Source organism: Macaca thibetana, chromosome 4 (assembly GCF_024542745.1).
Source record: "Macaca thibetana thibetana isolate TM-01 chromosome 4, ASM2454274v1, whole genome shotgun sequence".
Classification (NCBI taxonomy): domain Eukaryota; kingdom Metazoa; phylum Chordata; class Mammalia; order Primates; family Cercopithecidae; genus Macaca; species Macaca thibetana.
In genome coordinates, this window is record NC_065581.1 from 85,632,530 (window position 1) to 85,647,329 (window position 14,800).

At 38.0% G+C, this 14,800-nt stretch overlaps 1 protein-coding gene across 3 annotated transcripts in view; it reads right to left on the reverse strand.

Annotated features, from left to right (window-relative positions):
- Positions 1–330: 330 nt before the first annotated feature.
- Positions 331–14,800, reverse strand: part of RNGTT (RNA guanylyltransferase and 5'-phosphatase) — a 332,045-nt gene continuing 317,575 nt past the window's right edge. For all 3 annotated transcript variants that reach the window (XM_050789534.1, XM_050789536.1, XM_050789535.1), the window contains 2 exons: positions 4,324–4,447; positions 331–2,943 (listed from right to left, as the gene is read on the reverse strand). In XM_050789534.1, coding sequence (XP_050645491.1) covers positions 2,780–2,943; positions 4,324–4,447 — 288 coding nt within the window. In that variant the 3' untranslated portion in view covers positions 331–2,779. The remainder of the gene's footprint in view (positions 2,944–4,323; positions 4,448–14,800) is intronic.

Sequence of the window (14,800 nt, forward strand, 5' to 3'; positions counted from 1 at the left end):
TAAATGCATTAAAAATAACGTAACAGAATATCTACTCATACAGTAGACTGCTAAGATTAGATGAAGAGAAATAATATAAACATCATGTAAAGATGTGCTTTCTCCCATTCCTCTCCACTTCAAAAATAAAAGGTTCAAACTACACCCCCCTGTGTCAATCAAATTTCTCAGTTTCTCAGAAAGAAAAATAGAGGCTTTCCAAGTCTTTATGCTAATCTCTACAAAGCCAGATGGATTACACTGGGTGTGGCTGACAGCAGTAGGATGTGATGCCAGCAAGAGAAGGGACACAAGAGTATCACCAGTAAAACAAAGTAGATACACTTACGCTAATTTAAATCAGTAGTTTTATTACAATACGCACTGACACACAATTGGAAAAGGAATGTCCTGACATTTTCTGAGCATTTCACGGAAAGCAAATGTAACCATCCACCCAGTAGAGTCATCCACACCTTTTCCTAACAAAAAGCAAAAGCTTTTACATGTGATAACTGAATAAAGCAAAGTTTTCTTATTCCTGTCCAAAAAACTTCAGTCTCAGAAAATAGTTATTGAAGTGAGCTGAGAAAGAGCACATTTCCTTCACAATGTCCAAAATCCTGCCTCTAGATTATCTCCCTGACCTTCTAAATGACTTTTATAATACTGCAGATGGTATTACGTTCAGGGGCTAAATGGGATCTACTTATAAGGCCAACTACTCTATGTCACTATAATTGAAAGGAAAGAATAAATTAAGAAAATTAAGTCCTGCTAAAACGCACAAAGACATGAAGAAAATATCTGGGTGTATTAAGAGTGAGATGCTCTTTTCTCGTAACTCATTTGAAAGGTTACAATTACCATAAACATTTTAACTCCATTAAAGATCATTGGCAAAAGCTTGCTTTCGTATCTGCCAGAGGGCTCTGCCTTTCCCCAGGCTCGGAGGAAAGCAGCACAGCATGGAAGAGCCACTCGTCCTGGGGAAGCAGGCATCAGACTATTTGGAGTTGCATAGGCATTTTTCTAAAATCCATTTTGTAAAAGATACTATGGAAACTTGAGACTTTTCCCTCTTTCAATAGTCATTGTGGCATCAGTTGTTTTAATCCCTTTAGCGCCCAAATGTGCAAAAGCACTCTAGTAAAAAACATTACAATGGCGTTTTGGATAAATTCACTATACATTACATGACTTGGGAACAGTGAAGAAAAAGCCCAAGCATGACTCAACTATTTCATATAGAAAAGCACTGCAGGAGAAAACTTTGCTTAAAAACATTAAAACTCAGGTGCATATAAATACAATTTTGGTTCATCTGTGCTATGTCCATATAGAAATCCTGTCAGATATTCAGTCTACCAGGTAATTCAGTTGGATTTCGTGTCTGACTGAATCAGTAGAAGAATACACACTTGCATATACTTACACAGATATGCATATACATATACAATTCAGATCATGAAAATTTGTTTTAAATACATTTACTTAAAACCTGTACCTCTAAAAATAAATACATTAGCCTGCATTTAGCTAATTCTCAGAGTTCTTTCACAAACCAATTTGAACAGTTTCTCAACAATGGCAGACAATCAATTAGCTGCCCTTTAAATCCATTATCTATCAGTAAACATTTTAAAATTCAGATGTATAACAGAAATAACATCCATAGACTAGAATGCAGATAGAATTCTGGCTTTGAAAATAAATGTCTTGATTTCCTTGATATTTAGTTCCTACAGATGTCTACACTTTGCCTCTGCATTTATCTAGCAGTGGGAGAGCATTTTCTAGTGACACCATTCTATCCCATGACATTACCTTCTAATCAAAGAAGTCAGCTGGCATTCCCTTTGCTGTTTTGTTGGAGGGAAGTAACACAACATCGTTTGCATTTGCTATCACTCCCATAGATCACAGTGAGTTGTGTGTTTTAATGTAATTTACAGTGTGCTGATGCCACTGAGGTAAAGCAGAAGTAGCCCTGGCATTTAAAGAAAAGGAAAGTCTCCCAGGAGAACAACACATAAAGGACCTGGTGGTGTGTGTCCAAGTTCCATGAAGTAGCTCAAAACCACTGCCGGAATGGACACATGGGGTATCTGATATCATAGTCGAAACAATACAAACAGATGAAAATACTCAAAATACTCCCTTTAGAAACAATGCAATTCACAAAAATGGAGTTTTACTTTTTTCTTTTACATTTCCAAAAAACTTGTTAAAATGATATAAACCAGACTAAGCTGTTTAATATAGTACAATACTTAACAACCTTGTCATTTGTTTTTGAATACAGGGATCTCAGAAATGTAGGAAATCCATGGTAAATGACAGCAAGAATGTTTAATGCCATTGCCTGAATTTTTTAAAAGGAAAATTTGCTATAGTTGTAACACAGCTTCTAAAAGATACTGTTTTATGGGCTCACAGTTTCCAGATTGTTAACTTTATAAATTAAATGTGAAGTTACCCATATATAAACAAGGCCTCTTTTTCATTGATTTCAATCTTGTTTAAACCTTTGGATATTTCAATCTTCAGATTCCACAAGGTAAGGCTGAGTTTATCAGATAAATAAAATGTTTAAGTCCATGATGTATTGCAGCATTGAGGAAACAAATGCATCAAGTATTTACAGGCTGGCTACAATACCTTTCTTTTCTTAAAAAAAATTCAAATGTGTATCAACATCAAGCCACAGTCGTCTTTCAATTTCTCTGGCTACAAAAATGGGCAACAGCATTTTCTCCTCATTCATCTTTCTTCTTAACCCTGAAGTCACAAGCAGGTCTTAGGTTAAAGGGCGCAGTCTTTTGGGAGGTGGTGGTGGCATGAGCTCCGTGTCAGGGTCCAGATGATGCTTTCGCTTCTGTCCTTGAGAAGCTGCAGTACATCTGTCGATGAACTCAAACAGCATCTCCTTGGTGACAGGGTTTGAGATGCTATTGCACACAGCTGTGGACAAAGGGAGACACGGGTCTCACGTGAGGGTTAATTAAGGCAGCTGACTCACCACAGGCTTATGAGAAAGGTTTTCATCCCAATATGCTAAATACTTCCATTTTACCCATTTGAGTGACATGCTTCACATTGAACTATCTCCTCCCTCCCCTACACCCAAAATGTGTGCTTGTCTAATGGCTACTCTTTACGGCAGTATTAATTTTAAACCAAAACTTTAAACATTTGGGCTATAAGCACGTCTTCCCCATGGTTTTCTATCCCTTCCAAACCAGTTTTTATGGAATTTTAATCTAACACAATGCATTACACCACAGTCTGAATTCAACTAAAACTTGTAAAATGTGTACTATATATAGTCCTTCAATCTTTCTCTCAGAAAGAAGTCCACTCTACGAAACATAAAACATGGCACCAGCTACCATTCCTACTGAATACGTGGTTTCATTGTAGCTGGCAGACCATATTATCTTCTCTTATCAAAATTTAATGCCAGTCTTTTTCATTTTATTTACCTATTTGGTCTTGGAAGAAAAGACAATGGCGTAATCGTCCCTACTTTGGAAATTAACTCATCTTGACTGAAAATGGATGCTAGTTCCAATGAGAACTCCTAAATGTACAACAGTAACTTTTAAACTGCAAAGCTGAAACTGGAAATTTCAATATTTTCTCATTAGCTTATCATATCCTCCTCATCAACTGCACATTCTAAAAGTAAAGTTTGAATAACCTGTTATCTTGGTTTTTACCTTTTTTCAACTCCACTAAAAATGCAATCCAGAGCAACAACAGCTACTGGTAGTGGTACACCTTATAAACTTCAATTAATTTGTGTTGTTCCCCATGAAAGAAACTTACTATTCTGAATTCCCAAAGCATTCATATTGTACCCAAAGAACACTCTGAAGAATAGCATAGCAGATTTTGTCTTTTTAAATGGTTTTCGTTTACTTTGTTCTCCATTGTTTATAAAGCTATTTTAAGAGCTGGAAATTACATTTTCCCCTGCTAATTTTGTCTTTTACCATCTGGCAAACAATGGTTTTTATAGTTCTGAATAGATCTGAAATTATTGTGGTTTCTGTTGTTGTTGTTGTTCAATAAATTCAACTTGTATACAGCCCAGGATCCTGCCCTTTAAACTTCTCTTTTGGGCGCATGGGCATAAGACCACCAGTTTAGAGAGGAGAACCTACAAGCCAATTGGAGCCAAAGAGAATACAGACTTGACATATCTTTCCCATCAAACAAGGATGAAGCCTAAATGACTATGCCGCATTAAGCAAAACAACAAAGGTAGCACACTTTGGGTCTAACATCTTAATTTTTTTTTTTTTAATACAATAAGCACTGATAAGTTGTCATACTCACCCATGGCAGTGTTGTAGGCATTAGGAAAACTTTTGTCTGTTCTCTGTCTCATGAAGACCCAGCTGTTGTTCTCAAATTTGCATTCTATAATTTTGTTGTCATACTGTTTCAGCTCTTTTGTCACCTGTTTTAAAAGAGAATTGAGGAAAATATTTAAATAATTTGAAAGGCTTTTTGCTTCTACTATGTGACAGGCACATTAGGAAATGATAAAAATACCTCAGTAACTCTTCATGCAGAGCTCTTTGTCATCTGAAGTATCTAATCAAGCTTAAGGTATGGTGTGCGCTCCCTTGTACACATGCTCACTTATCCGACATTTTATAAATAGTTGTGAAAACGGCTGTCAATATATAGCAATTAAAAGAAGCTAGGCAGACCAGCCACGCTGGGCCAAATGCAAACATGTTACCATGGGGACCAATGCCTTCAATATTGTCTGTGTCTCTACGGCTTTCAGAAATTGAGTATACTCCCTAGGTTTCATCAACTTTCATAAAGGTCTAACCATCTAAATTCCTATGTTAAAATCTAAGAAATGGCCTGTACTAGTTAAATTAAAAAGTTACATATCAATAGTGAATACTAGGATCAAATTCAGGCAATGTGCATCCTAAATATTTTGCTTTCCAAGCAGTGACAATTAACCAACACTCTAATCTTCAGGAAACTTACCTTTTCCATCCCCAAACTAGTACAAATTTAGAGATGAAGCTACTTGTGCCATTAGTTCATGGGTTTTTTGGCTTCTTCACCTCAGATGACTGAATATGGATACTCTATCAAAGCTAACAAGTATCCATGGTAACTATAGAACCTTTTAAAAGATATTTCACTGGGCTGTGAGAATGGTTTTCATAAATAGGAACCTAAGCTTATCTTTGTAGTTTTCAAATCAAATGCCAGTTATGGTAATATTTTAATTCTGTCCTCATCTTGCACGGCTAACAACTTTTCCTCACAATATGGTAGACTGCAATCATTTAACTTCATTAGGATTATCTGAAACATTCTCAGTTTTCTACCCACATATTCACTACCACCTAGGAATATGACGGGAAGTAAGTTTTTAAAAGATGCTTTCAATTCACAGGTTAGGCAGTACATGTCTTCATAAAAACTTTCAAACTGTATTCTTTTCCCTTTATGAGTATTACATTTGATTGTACCATCTGCATTTTCAACAAATCCAACAGGTCCAATACATTCTGTGGTTTTGGAACTAGACATGCCCAAAAAAGTGATATTCCAAGTAGCAAACTTGCTAAATTTATCCTCAAATATTCATTATTTTAGTCTCAATTCTCTTGCCTTGCTTTCTAGGGACCCATTTCCTTTTATTTTGGAAACATCGTCTATATGCAAGTATTGGACAACTCAGTTAGGTAAACACAGTTTTGCTATACCACATGTAGGGTCTAACAGAAATAAGTTTCTAAACCTTTCAGTGTCTATTTCCTAATTTCTAAAATGGGGAACAAGTGTCACTGAAAGAATAATAATGGAAAGTGCCTGGGACATAGTAGACAATCAGTAAAATTGTTAACCGAATATAGAATTAGGCAATGAAACACTGCTTTTTAAAATCTGTGGTAAAAAAAATTAAATTTTCCATCTTAACCATTTTTAAGTGTACAGTTCAGCAGTGCTAAGTGTATCCACGTATTTTCCAACAGATGTCTAGAACTTTTCCATCTTGCAACACTGAAATGCTATACTCCCTAAACACTAATTCCGCCCCCTCCCCTCTACCCAGACCTTGATAACTGCCTTTCTACTTTCTGTTTCTATGATTTTGACTACTTTAGATACTTCATATGAGTATTAACAGAATCACACACTATTTGTCCTTTTGTGACAGGCCTATTTCACTTAGCATAATGTCCTTGAGGTTCATTCATGTTGTAGCAGGTGACAGAAATTCTTTCTTTTTAAAGGTAGAATAATATTCCACTGTATGTATACACCACATTTTCTTTAGCCATTCATCTGTCAATGGACACATGGGCTGCCTCTACCTCTTGGCTATTTTGGATAATGTTGCAATGAACGTGGGTGTGAAAATCTCTCTGAGATTCGGTTTTAAATGATTTTGGATATACACCCAGAGGCAGTATCACTGGATCATAATTTTATTTTTAATCTTTTGAGGACCCCTTTTCCATAAGGGCTGCATCAATTTACATTCTCACTAACAGTATGCAAGGGTTCCAACGTCACATCCTTAACACTTGTTAGTTTTTCTTCTTCTTTTTTTTTTTAAATTGACTCCCATTGTTTACTGTGCTGTAATTTAAACATTTCGTTCTTTTCATAGTGGCCATCCTGATGGTGTCAGGTGCTATCTCATTGTGGTTTTGATTTGCATTTCCCTAATGACTGAGTATCATTCCATGTGCTTATTGGCCGTATACTTTCTTCAGAGAAATGTCTGTCCAAGACCTTTGCCCATTTTTTAATTGGGTTGTTTATTGTTGTTGAGATGTAGGAGTTCCTTATATATTCTGGACATTAACCTCTTATCAGATGTATGATTTGCAATTATTTTCTCCCATTCTGTAGGCTGCCTTTTCACACTGCTGATTGATTCCTTTGATGTACGTAAGTTTTTAACTTTGATGTAGTCCTCTTTGTCTATTTTTTATTTTGTTGCCTATGATTTTGGTGTTGCTCACAAGAAATTGCTGCCTAATCCAATGTCCTAAAGATTTCGCCTATATATTATCTTCTACAAGTTTAATAGTTTAAGGTCTTATGTTTTGGTCTTTATTTTTGTGTTGGTATATGGTATAAGGTAGGGGTTCAACTTCATTCTTTTGCATGTGGATATTGCTTTCCCAACACTGTTAGTTGAATATACTGTCCCTTCCCATTGTGTAGTATTGGTGCCCTTGTGGCAAATCATTTGGCCATATATGCAATGATTTATTTCTGGGCTCTCTATTCTGCTCCATTGGTCTGTGTCTCTATCTTTATGCCAGTAATTAAGTATGCCATCTAAATTAGATGCTTTGAAGTATGTTTTGAAATCAGGAAGTGTGAGGCCTCCAACTTTGTTCTTTCTCAAGATTGTTTTGACCTTTTGTGGTCTATTGAGATTCTGTAGGAATTTTAAAATAGTTTTTTAATTTCTGCAAAAAATACCATTGGGATTTTGATAGGGGTGGAATGCATTTTAGTAGTATAGATATTTTAATAATATTAAGTCTCCCATTCCACAAGCATGAATGTCTTTCTATTTATTTATATCTTCTTTGATTTCTTTCAGCAGGAAACACTGATTAAAAAAAAAAAACCTTACAAGTAAATTTACTAAAGGAACCATGATGACATAGAAAGGTTCACTTTGAAAACAGCTGTCAAAAAAATTTTATCATATGCATTTTACAAGAATGGCTTGCTAGTCAACAATGTGTAGTCTGTACTTTTGCTAACTAGCAATTGTGGTCTTTATCATATAGCTTATCATTCTTGTGTTCTCAGTTTCAGAATTGCTATAAATTACATGTTACTCAATCTGACTACAACAATTAAGCAGTACTATTAACTATCTGTGTATCTCCTTGGCCACTAAAAATCTGGTAAACAGAGCTTTCCAGAAAATGCATGCACCTGCCACTACTAACCTAAACGTATTTCCGCATTTAAGAACAATACATCATTCTTCATTGATCACACCAGTTATAATCCCAAGACAGACACACTACAAGTTACTCATTTGGTTAAGTGGTAAAATATATTTAACTAATAAAAATAATATCTCCCACATGTACACAAACTAAAAACAGCTTCCATTAATGGTCAGATCAAAAGAATGACTGGTATACAGGAGAGGAGTTTAATTTTAGTATCTAATTTGTTACTATGATAATAATCATCCTCAGCCAATTACATATTATTATTTACTAAAACAGGACTCCATTATGTCTTCTAATCAACTGTTATCCTAGTTTGAGTTAATGAGACCTTGAAAGTAAAAATAATAAAATATTTATAAAACAGGATTTCACATCTGTACCCCAAATTACATTGAATTGATGAGGTTTTACTGTTTCTGAAAAAACAAACAGAGCAACACACAGTATATTTTATGTTGAAAAAAATGTGTTGGCTGTATCCATCTTACTGCATACCATACTTCTATACTATTTGAATCTATCAGTAATCTGGGGTTAAGAAACTATCAGATGAAACTGGATCTAGTACTTCTGAAGATTTTAAATTAGCAGCTCAAAGAAAACTTTCACTTACTAATTTTGGCATTCATCTGTAACTCTTGCCTGAGCAATTATTCCTGCAGTGTTCTAATGGGATTTTCTGTATCCTCCATTCCCGCTACATCTATTATCTAGAGTTCTTCCGTAAGAAAGATTTGCCCCTTCTCCTCTATTTATTCATTTAATTACTTATCTGTATCGTTATGGACTCATGGATATTTATTTTATTCTTTGGCTTATAACAAAATACTCATCACTTATTTTGTTGCTCAAATTGTTCTAGTTTTGGCCATGAAAACTCTCAGTTTGGCTCCCATGTCTTTTTATCTTGCTTCCACCTTTTCCCCATGGGGCCCCCTACCTCTTTTTTTTTCTGAGACAAGATCTCACTCTGTCACCCAGGCTGGAGTGCAGTGGTGCGATCACAGCTCACTACAGCCTCAACTTCCTGGGCTCAAGTCATCCTCCCGCCTCAGCCTCCCAAGTAGTTGAGACCACAGTTGTGCACTACCACACCTGGCTAATACTGCAATTTTTTTGTAGAGATGGGGTATCCCTATGTTGTTCAGGATGGTCTCAAACTCATGGGCTCAAGCAATCCTCTGGCCTTGACTCCCAAAGTGCTGGGATTACATGGGTGAGCCACCGCACCCAGCCTATTGGGGATTTTTTAAAAGAACAGAATTACCCTTCAATAGTCCAAGTTATGCTAAGAAAGTACCACCACAACTTATTCTGGTCAGAATTAAACATTATTATTAAGAACAAGGACAGAGGGAGAAAGAAGGAAAGAAGAAAGGGGGTGTGGAATGAATACATAAGACTATAAATAAATTTTTGTACATAGAGTTAAACTAAATTGGCCATTTTTTTCTTTTCTGAAGTTATAATTCTACCTTTTGATAATTCAAAATCTACTTCTATAGTGTGACAGAAGGTGGATTTTAAAAACATATCCTCAAGTAAATGAACTCAAACAAAAATCTTGTTTTCATGTAAATAACTTCAGTTTTTAGTCCTTATGAAGGCATAGAAAATAAAGCATATACATCAGAAATGGGATGGAATTATAAAAGTTTTCCACGTGGTGTCGCAGCAATATGCATAGCTTTAGTCTGAATTATTAGATAGTCTTCTAGAACTACTATCGTATAGCAGGGCCATGATGTATTATTACTTTAAGAAAGTGTGTCCACCTGCTAAAAGAAGTAAAATAAGTGTCACGTTATCTTTTTAAAACACGTTAGACTGGGGGGGGCGGAGCAAGATGGCCGAATAGGAACAGCTCCAGTCTCCAACTCCCAGCGTGAGCGACACAGAAGACCGGTGATTTCTGCATTTTCAACTGAGGTACTGGTTTCATCTCACTGGGGAGTGCTAGACGATTGGTGCTGGTCAGCTGCTGCAGCCCGACCAGCGAGAGCTGAAGCAGGGCGAGGCATTGCCTCACCTGGGAAGCGCAAGGGGGAAGGGAATCCCTTTTCCTAGCCAGGGGAACTGAGACACACAACACCTGGAAAATCGGGTAACTCCCACCCCAATACTGCGCTTTAAGCAAACAGGCACACCAGGAGATCATATCCCACACCTGGCCGGGAGGGTCCCACACCCACGGAGCCTCCCTCATTGCTAGCACAGCAGTCTGTGATCTACCGGCAAGGCAGCAGCGAGGCTGGGGGAGGGGCGCCCGCCATTGCTGAGGCTTAAGTAGGTAAACAAAGCTGCTGGGAAGCTCGAACTGGGTGGAGCTCACAGCAGCTCAAGGAAACCTGCCTGTCTCTGTAGACTCCACCTCTGGGGACAGGGCACAGTAAACAATGACAAACGTAGCAGAAACCTCTGCAGACGCAAACGACTCTGTCTGACAGCTTTGAAGAGAGCAGTGGATCTCCCAACACGGAGGTTGAGATCTGAGAAGGGACAGACTCCCTGCTCAAGTGGGTCCCTGACCCCTGAGCAGCCTAACTGGGAGACAGCCCCCACTAGGGGCAGTCTGACACCCCACACCTCACACAGCTGGATACACCCCAGAGACTAAGCTTCCAAAGCAAGGATCAGACAGGTACACTCGCTGTTCAGCAATATTCTATCTTCTGCAGCCTCTGCTGCTGATACCCAGGCAAACAGGGTCTGGAGTGGACCTCAAGCAATCTCCAACAGACCTACAGCTGAGGGTCCTGACTGTTAGAAGGAAAACTATCAAACAGGAAGGACACCTACACCAAAACCCCATCAGTACATCACCATCATCAAAGACGAGAGGCAGATAAAACCACAAAGATGGGGGAAAAGCAGGGCAGAAAAGCTGGAAATTCAAAAAATAAGAGCGCATCTCCCCCGGCAAAGGAGCGCAGCTCATCACCAGCAACGGATCAAAGCTGGACGGAGAATGACTTTGACGAGATGAGAGAAGAAGGCTTCAGTCCATCAAATTTCTCAGAGCTAAAGGAGGAATTACATACCCAGCGCAAAGAAACTAAAAATCTTGAAAAAAAAGTGGAAGAATTGATGGCTAGAGTAATTAATGCAGAGAAGGTCATAAACGAAATGAAAGAGATGAAAACCATGACACGAGAAATACGTGACAAATGCACAAGCTTCAGTAACCGACTCGATCAACTGGAAGAAAGAGTATCAGCGATTGAGGATCAAATGAATGAAATGAGGCGAGAAGAGAAACCAAAAGAAAAAAGAAGAAAAAGAAATGAACAAAGCCTGCAAGAAGTATGGGATTATGTAAAAAGACCAAATCTACGTCTGATTGGGGTGCCTGAAAGTGAGGGGGAAAATGGAACCAAGTTGGAAAACACTCTTGAGGATATCATCCAGGAGAACTTCCCCAACCTAGTAGGGCAGGCCAACATTCAAATCCAGGAAATACAGAGAACGCCACAAAGATACTCCTAGAGAAGAGCAACTCCAAGACACATAATTGCCAGATTCACCAAAGTTGAAATGAAGGAAAAAATCTTAAGGGCAGCCAGAGAGAAAGGTCGGGTTACCCACAAAGGGAAGCCCATCAGACTAAGAGCAGATCTCTCGGCAGAAACTCTCCAAGCCAGAAGAGAGTGGGGGCCAATATTCAACATTCTTAAAGAAAAGAATTTTAAACCCAGAATTTCATATCCAGCCAAACTAAGTTTCATAAGTGAAGGAGAAATAAAATCCTTTACAGATAAGCAAATGCTTAGAGATTTTGTCACCACTAGGCCTGCCTTACAAGAGACCCTGAAGGAAGCACTGAACATGGAAAGGAACAACCGGTACCAGCCATTGCAAAAACATGCCAAAATGTAAAGACCATCGAGGCTAGGAAGAAACTGCATCAACTAACGAGCAAAATAACCAGTTAATATCATAATGGCAGGATCAAGTTCACACATAACAATCTTAACCTTAAATGTAAATGGACTAAATGCTCCAATTAAAAGACACAGACTGGCAAACTGGATAAAGAGTCAAGACCCATCAGTCTGCTGTATTCAGGAGACCCATCTCACACGCAGAGACATACATAGGCTCAAAATAAAGGGATGGAGGAAGATTTACCAAGCAAATGGAGAACCAAAAAAAAGCGGGGGTTGCAATACTAGTCTCTGATAAAACAGACTTTAAACCATCAAAGATCAAAAGAGACAAAGAAGGCCATTACATAATGGTAAAGGGATCAATTCAACAGGAAGAGCTAACTATCCTAAATATATATGCACCCAATACAGGAGCACCCAGATTCATCAAGCAAGTCCTTAGAGACTTACAAAGAGACTTAGACTCCCATACAATAATAATGGGAGACTTCAACACTCCACTGTCAACATTAGACAGATCAACGGGACAGAAAGTTAACAAGGATATCCAGGAATTGAACTCATCTCTGCAGCAAGCAGACCTAATAGACATCTATAGAACTCTCCACCCCAAATCAACAGAATATACATTCTTCTCAGCACCACATCGTACTTACTCCAAAATTGACCACGTAATTGGAAGTAAAGCACTCCTCAGCAAATGTACAAGAACAGAAATTATAACAAACTGTCTCTCAGACCACAGTGCAATCAAACTAGAACTCAGGACTAAGAAACTCAATCAAAACCGCTCAACTACATGGAAACTGAACAACCTGCTCCTGAATGACTACTGGGTACATAACGAAATGAAGGCAGAAATAAAGATGTTCTTTGAAACCAATGAGAACAAAGATACAACATACCAGAATCTCTGGGACACATTTAAAGCAGTGTGTAGAGGGAAATTTATAGCACTAAATGCCCACAAGAGAAAGCAGGAAAGATCTAAAATTGACACTCTCACATCGCAATTAAAAGAACTAGAGAAGCAAGAGCAAACACATTTGAAAGCTAGCAGAGGGCAAGAAATAACTAAGATCAGAGCAGAACTGAAGGAGATAGAGACACAAAAAACCCTCCAAAAAAATCAATGAATCCAGGAGTTGGTTTTTTGAAAAGATCAACAAAATTGACAGACCGCTAGCAAGACTAATAAAGAAGAAAAGAGAGAAGAATCAAATCGACGCAATTAAAAATGATAAAGGGGATATCACCACCGACCCCACAGAAATACAAACTACCATCAGAGAATACTATAAACACCTCTACGCAAATAAACTGGAAAATCTAGAAGAAATGGATAATTTCCTGGACACTTACACTCTTCCAAGACTAAACCAGGAAGAAGTTGAATCCCTGAATAGACCAATAGCAGGCTCTGAAATTGAGGCAATAATTAATAGCCTACCAACCAAAAAAAGTCCAGGACCAGATGGATTCACAGCTGAATTCTACCAGAGGTACAAGGAGGAGTTGGTACCATTCCTTCTGAAACTATTCCAATCAATAGAAAAAGAGGGAATCCTTCCTAACTCATTTTATGAGGCCAACATCATCCTGATACCAAAGCCTGGCAGAGACACAACAAAAAAAGAGAATTTTAGACCAATATCCCTGATGAACATCGATGCAAAAACCCTCAATAAAATACTGGCAAACCGGATTCAGCAACACATCAAAAAGCTTATCCACCATGATCAAGTGGGCTTCATCCCTGGGATGCAAGGCTGGTTCAACATTCGCAAATCAATAAACATAATCCAGCATATAAACAGAACCAAAGACAAGAACCACATGATTATCTCAATAGATGCAGAAAAGGCTTTTGACAAAATTCAACAGCCCTTCATGCTAAAAACGCTCAATAAATTCGGTATTGATGGAACGTACCTCAAAATAATAAGAGCTATTTATGACAAACCCACAGCCAATATCATACTGAATGGGCAAAAACTGGAAAAATTCCCTTTGAAAACTGGCACAAGATAGGGATGCCCTCTCTCACCACTCCTATTCAACATAGTGTTGGAAGTTCTGGCTAGGGCAATCAGGCAAGAGAAAGAAATCAATGGTATTCAGTTAGGAAAAGAAGAAGTCAAAGTGTCCCTGTTTGCAGATGACATGATTGTATATTTAGAAAACCCCATCGTCTCAGCCCAAAATCTCCTTAAGCTGATAAGCAACTTCAGCAAAGTCTCAGGATACAAAATCAATGTGCAAAAATCACAAGCATTCTTATACACCAGTAACAGACAAACAGAGAGCCAAATCAGGAATGAACTTCCATTCACAATTGCTTCAAAGAGAATCAAATACCTAGGAATCCAACTTACAAGGGATGTAAAGGACCTCTTCAAGGAGAACTACAAACCACTGCTCAGTGAAATAAAAGAGGACACAAACAAATGGAAGAACATACCATGCTCATGGATAGGAAGAATCAATATCGTGAAAATGGCCATACTGCCCAAGGTAATTTATAGATTCAATGCCATCCCCATCAAGCTACCAATGAGTTTCTTCACAGAATTGGAAAAAACTGCTTTAAAGTTCATATGGAACCAAAAAAGAGCCCGCGTCTCCAAGACAATCCTAAGTCAAAAGAACAAAGCTGGAGGCATCACACTACCTGACTTCAAACTATACTACAAGGCTACAGTAACCAAAACAGCATGGTACTGGTACCAAAACAGAGATATAGACCAATGGAACAGAACAGAGTCCTCAGAAATAATACCACACATCTACAGCCATCTAATCTTTGACAAACCTGAGAGAAACAAGAAATGGAGAAAGGATTCCCTATTTAATAAATGGTGCTGGGAAAATTGGCTAGCCATAAGTAGAAAGCTGAAACTGGATCCTTTCCTTACTCCTTATACGAAAATTAATTCAAGATGGATTAGAGAC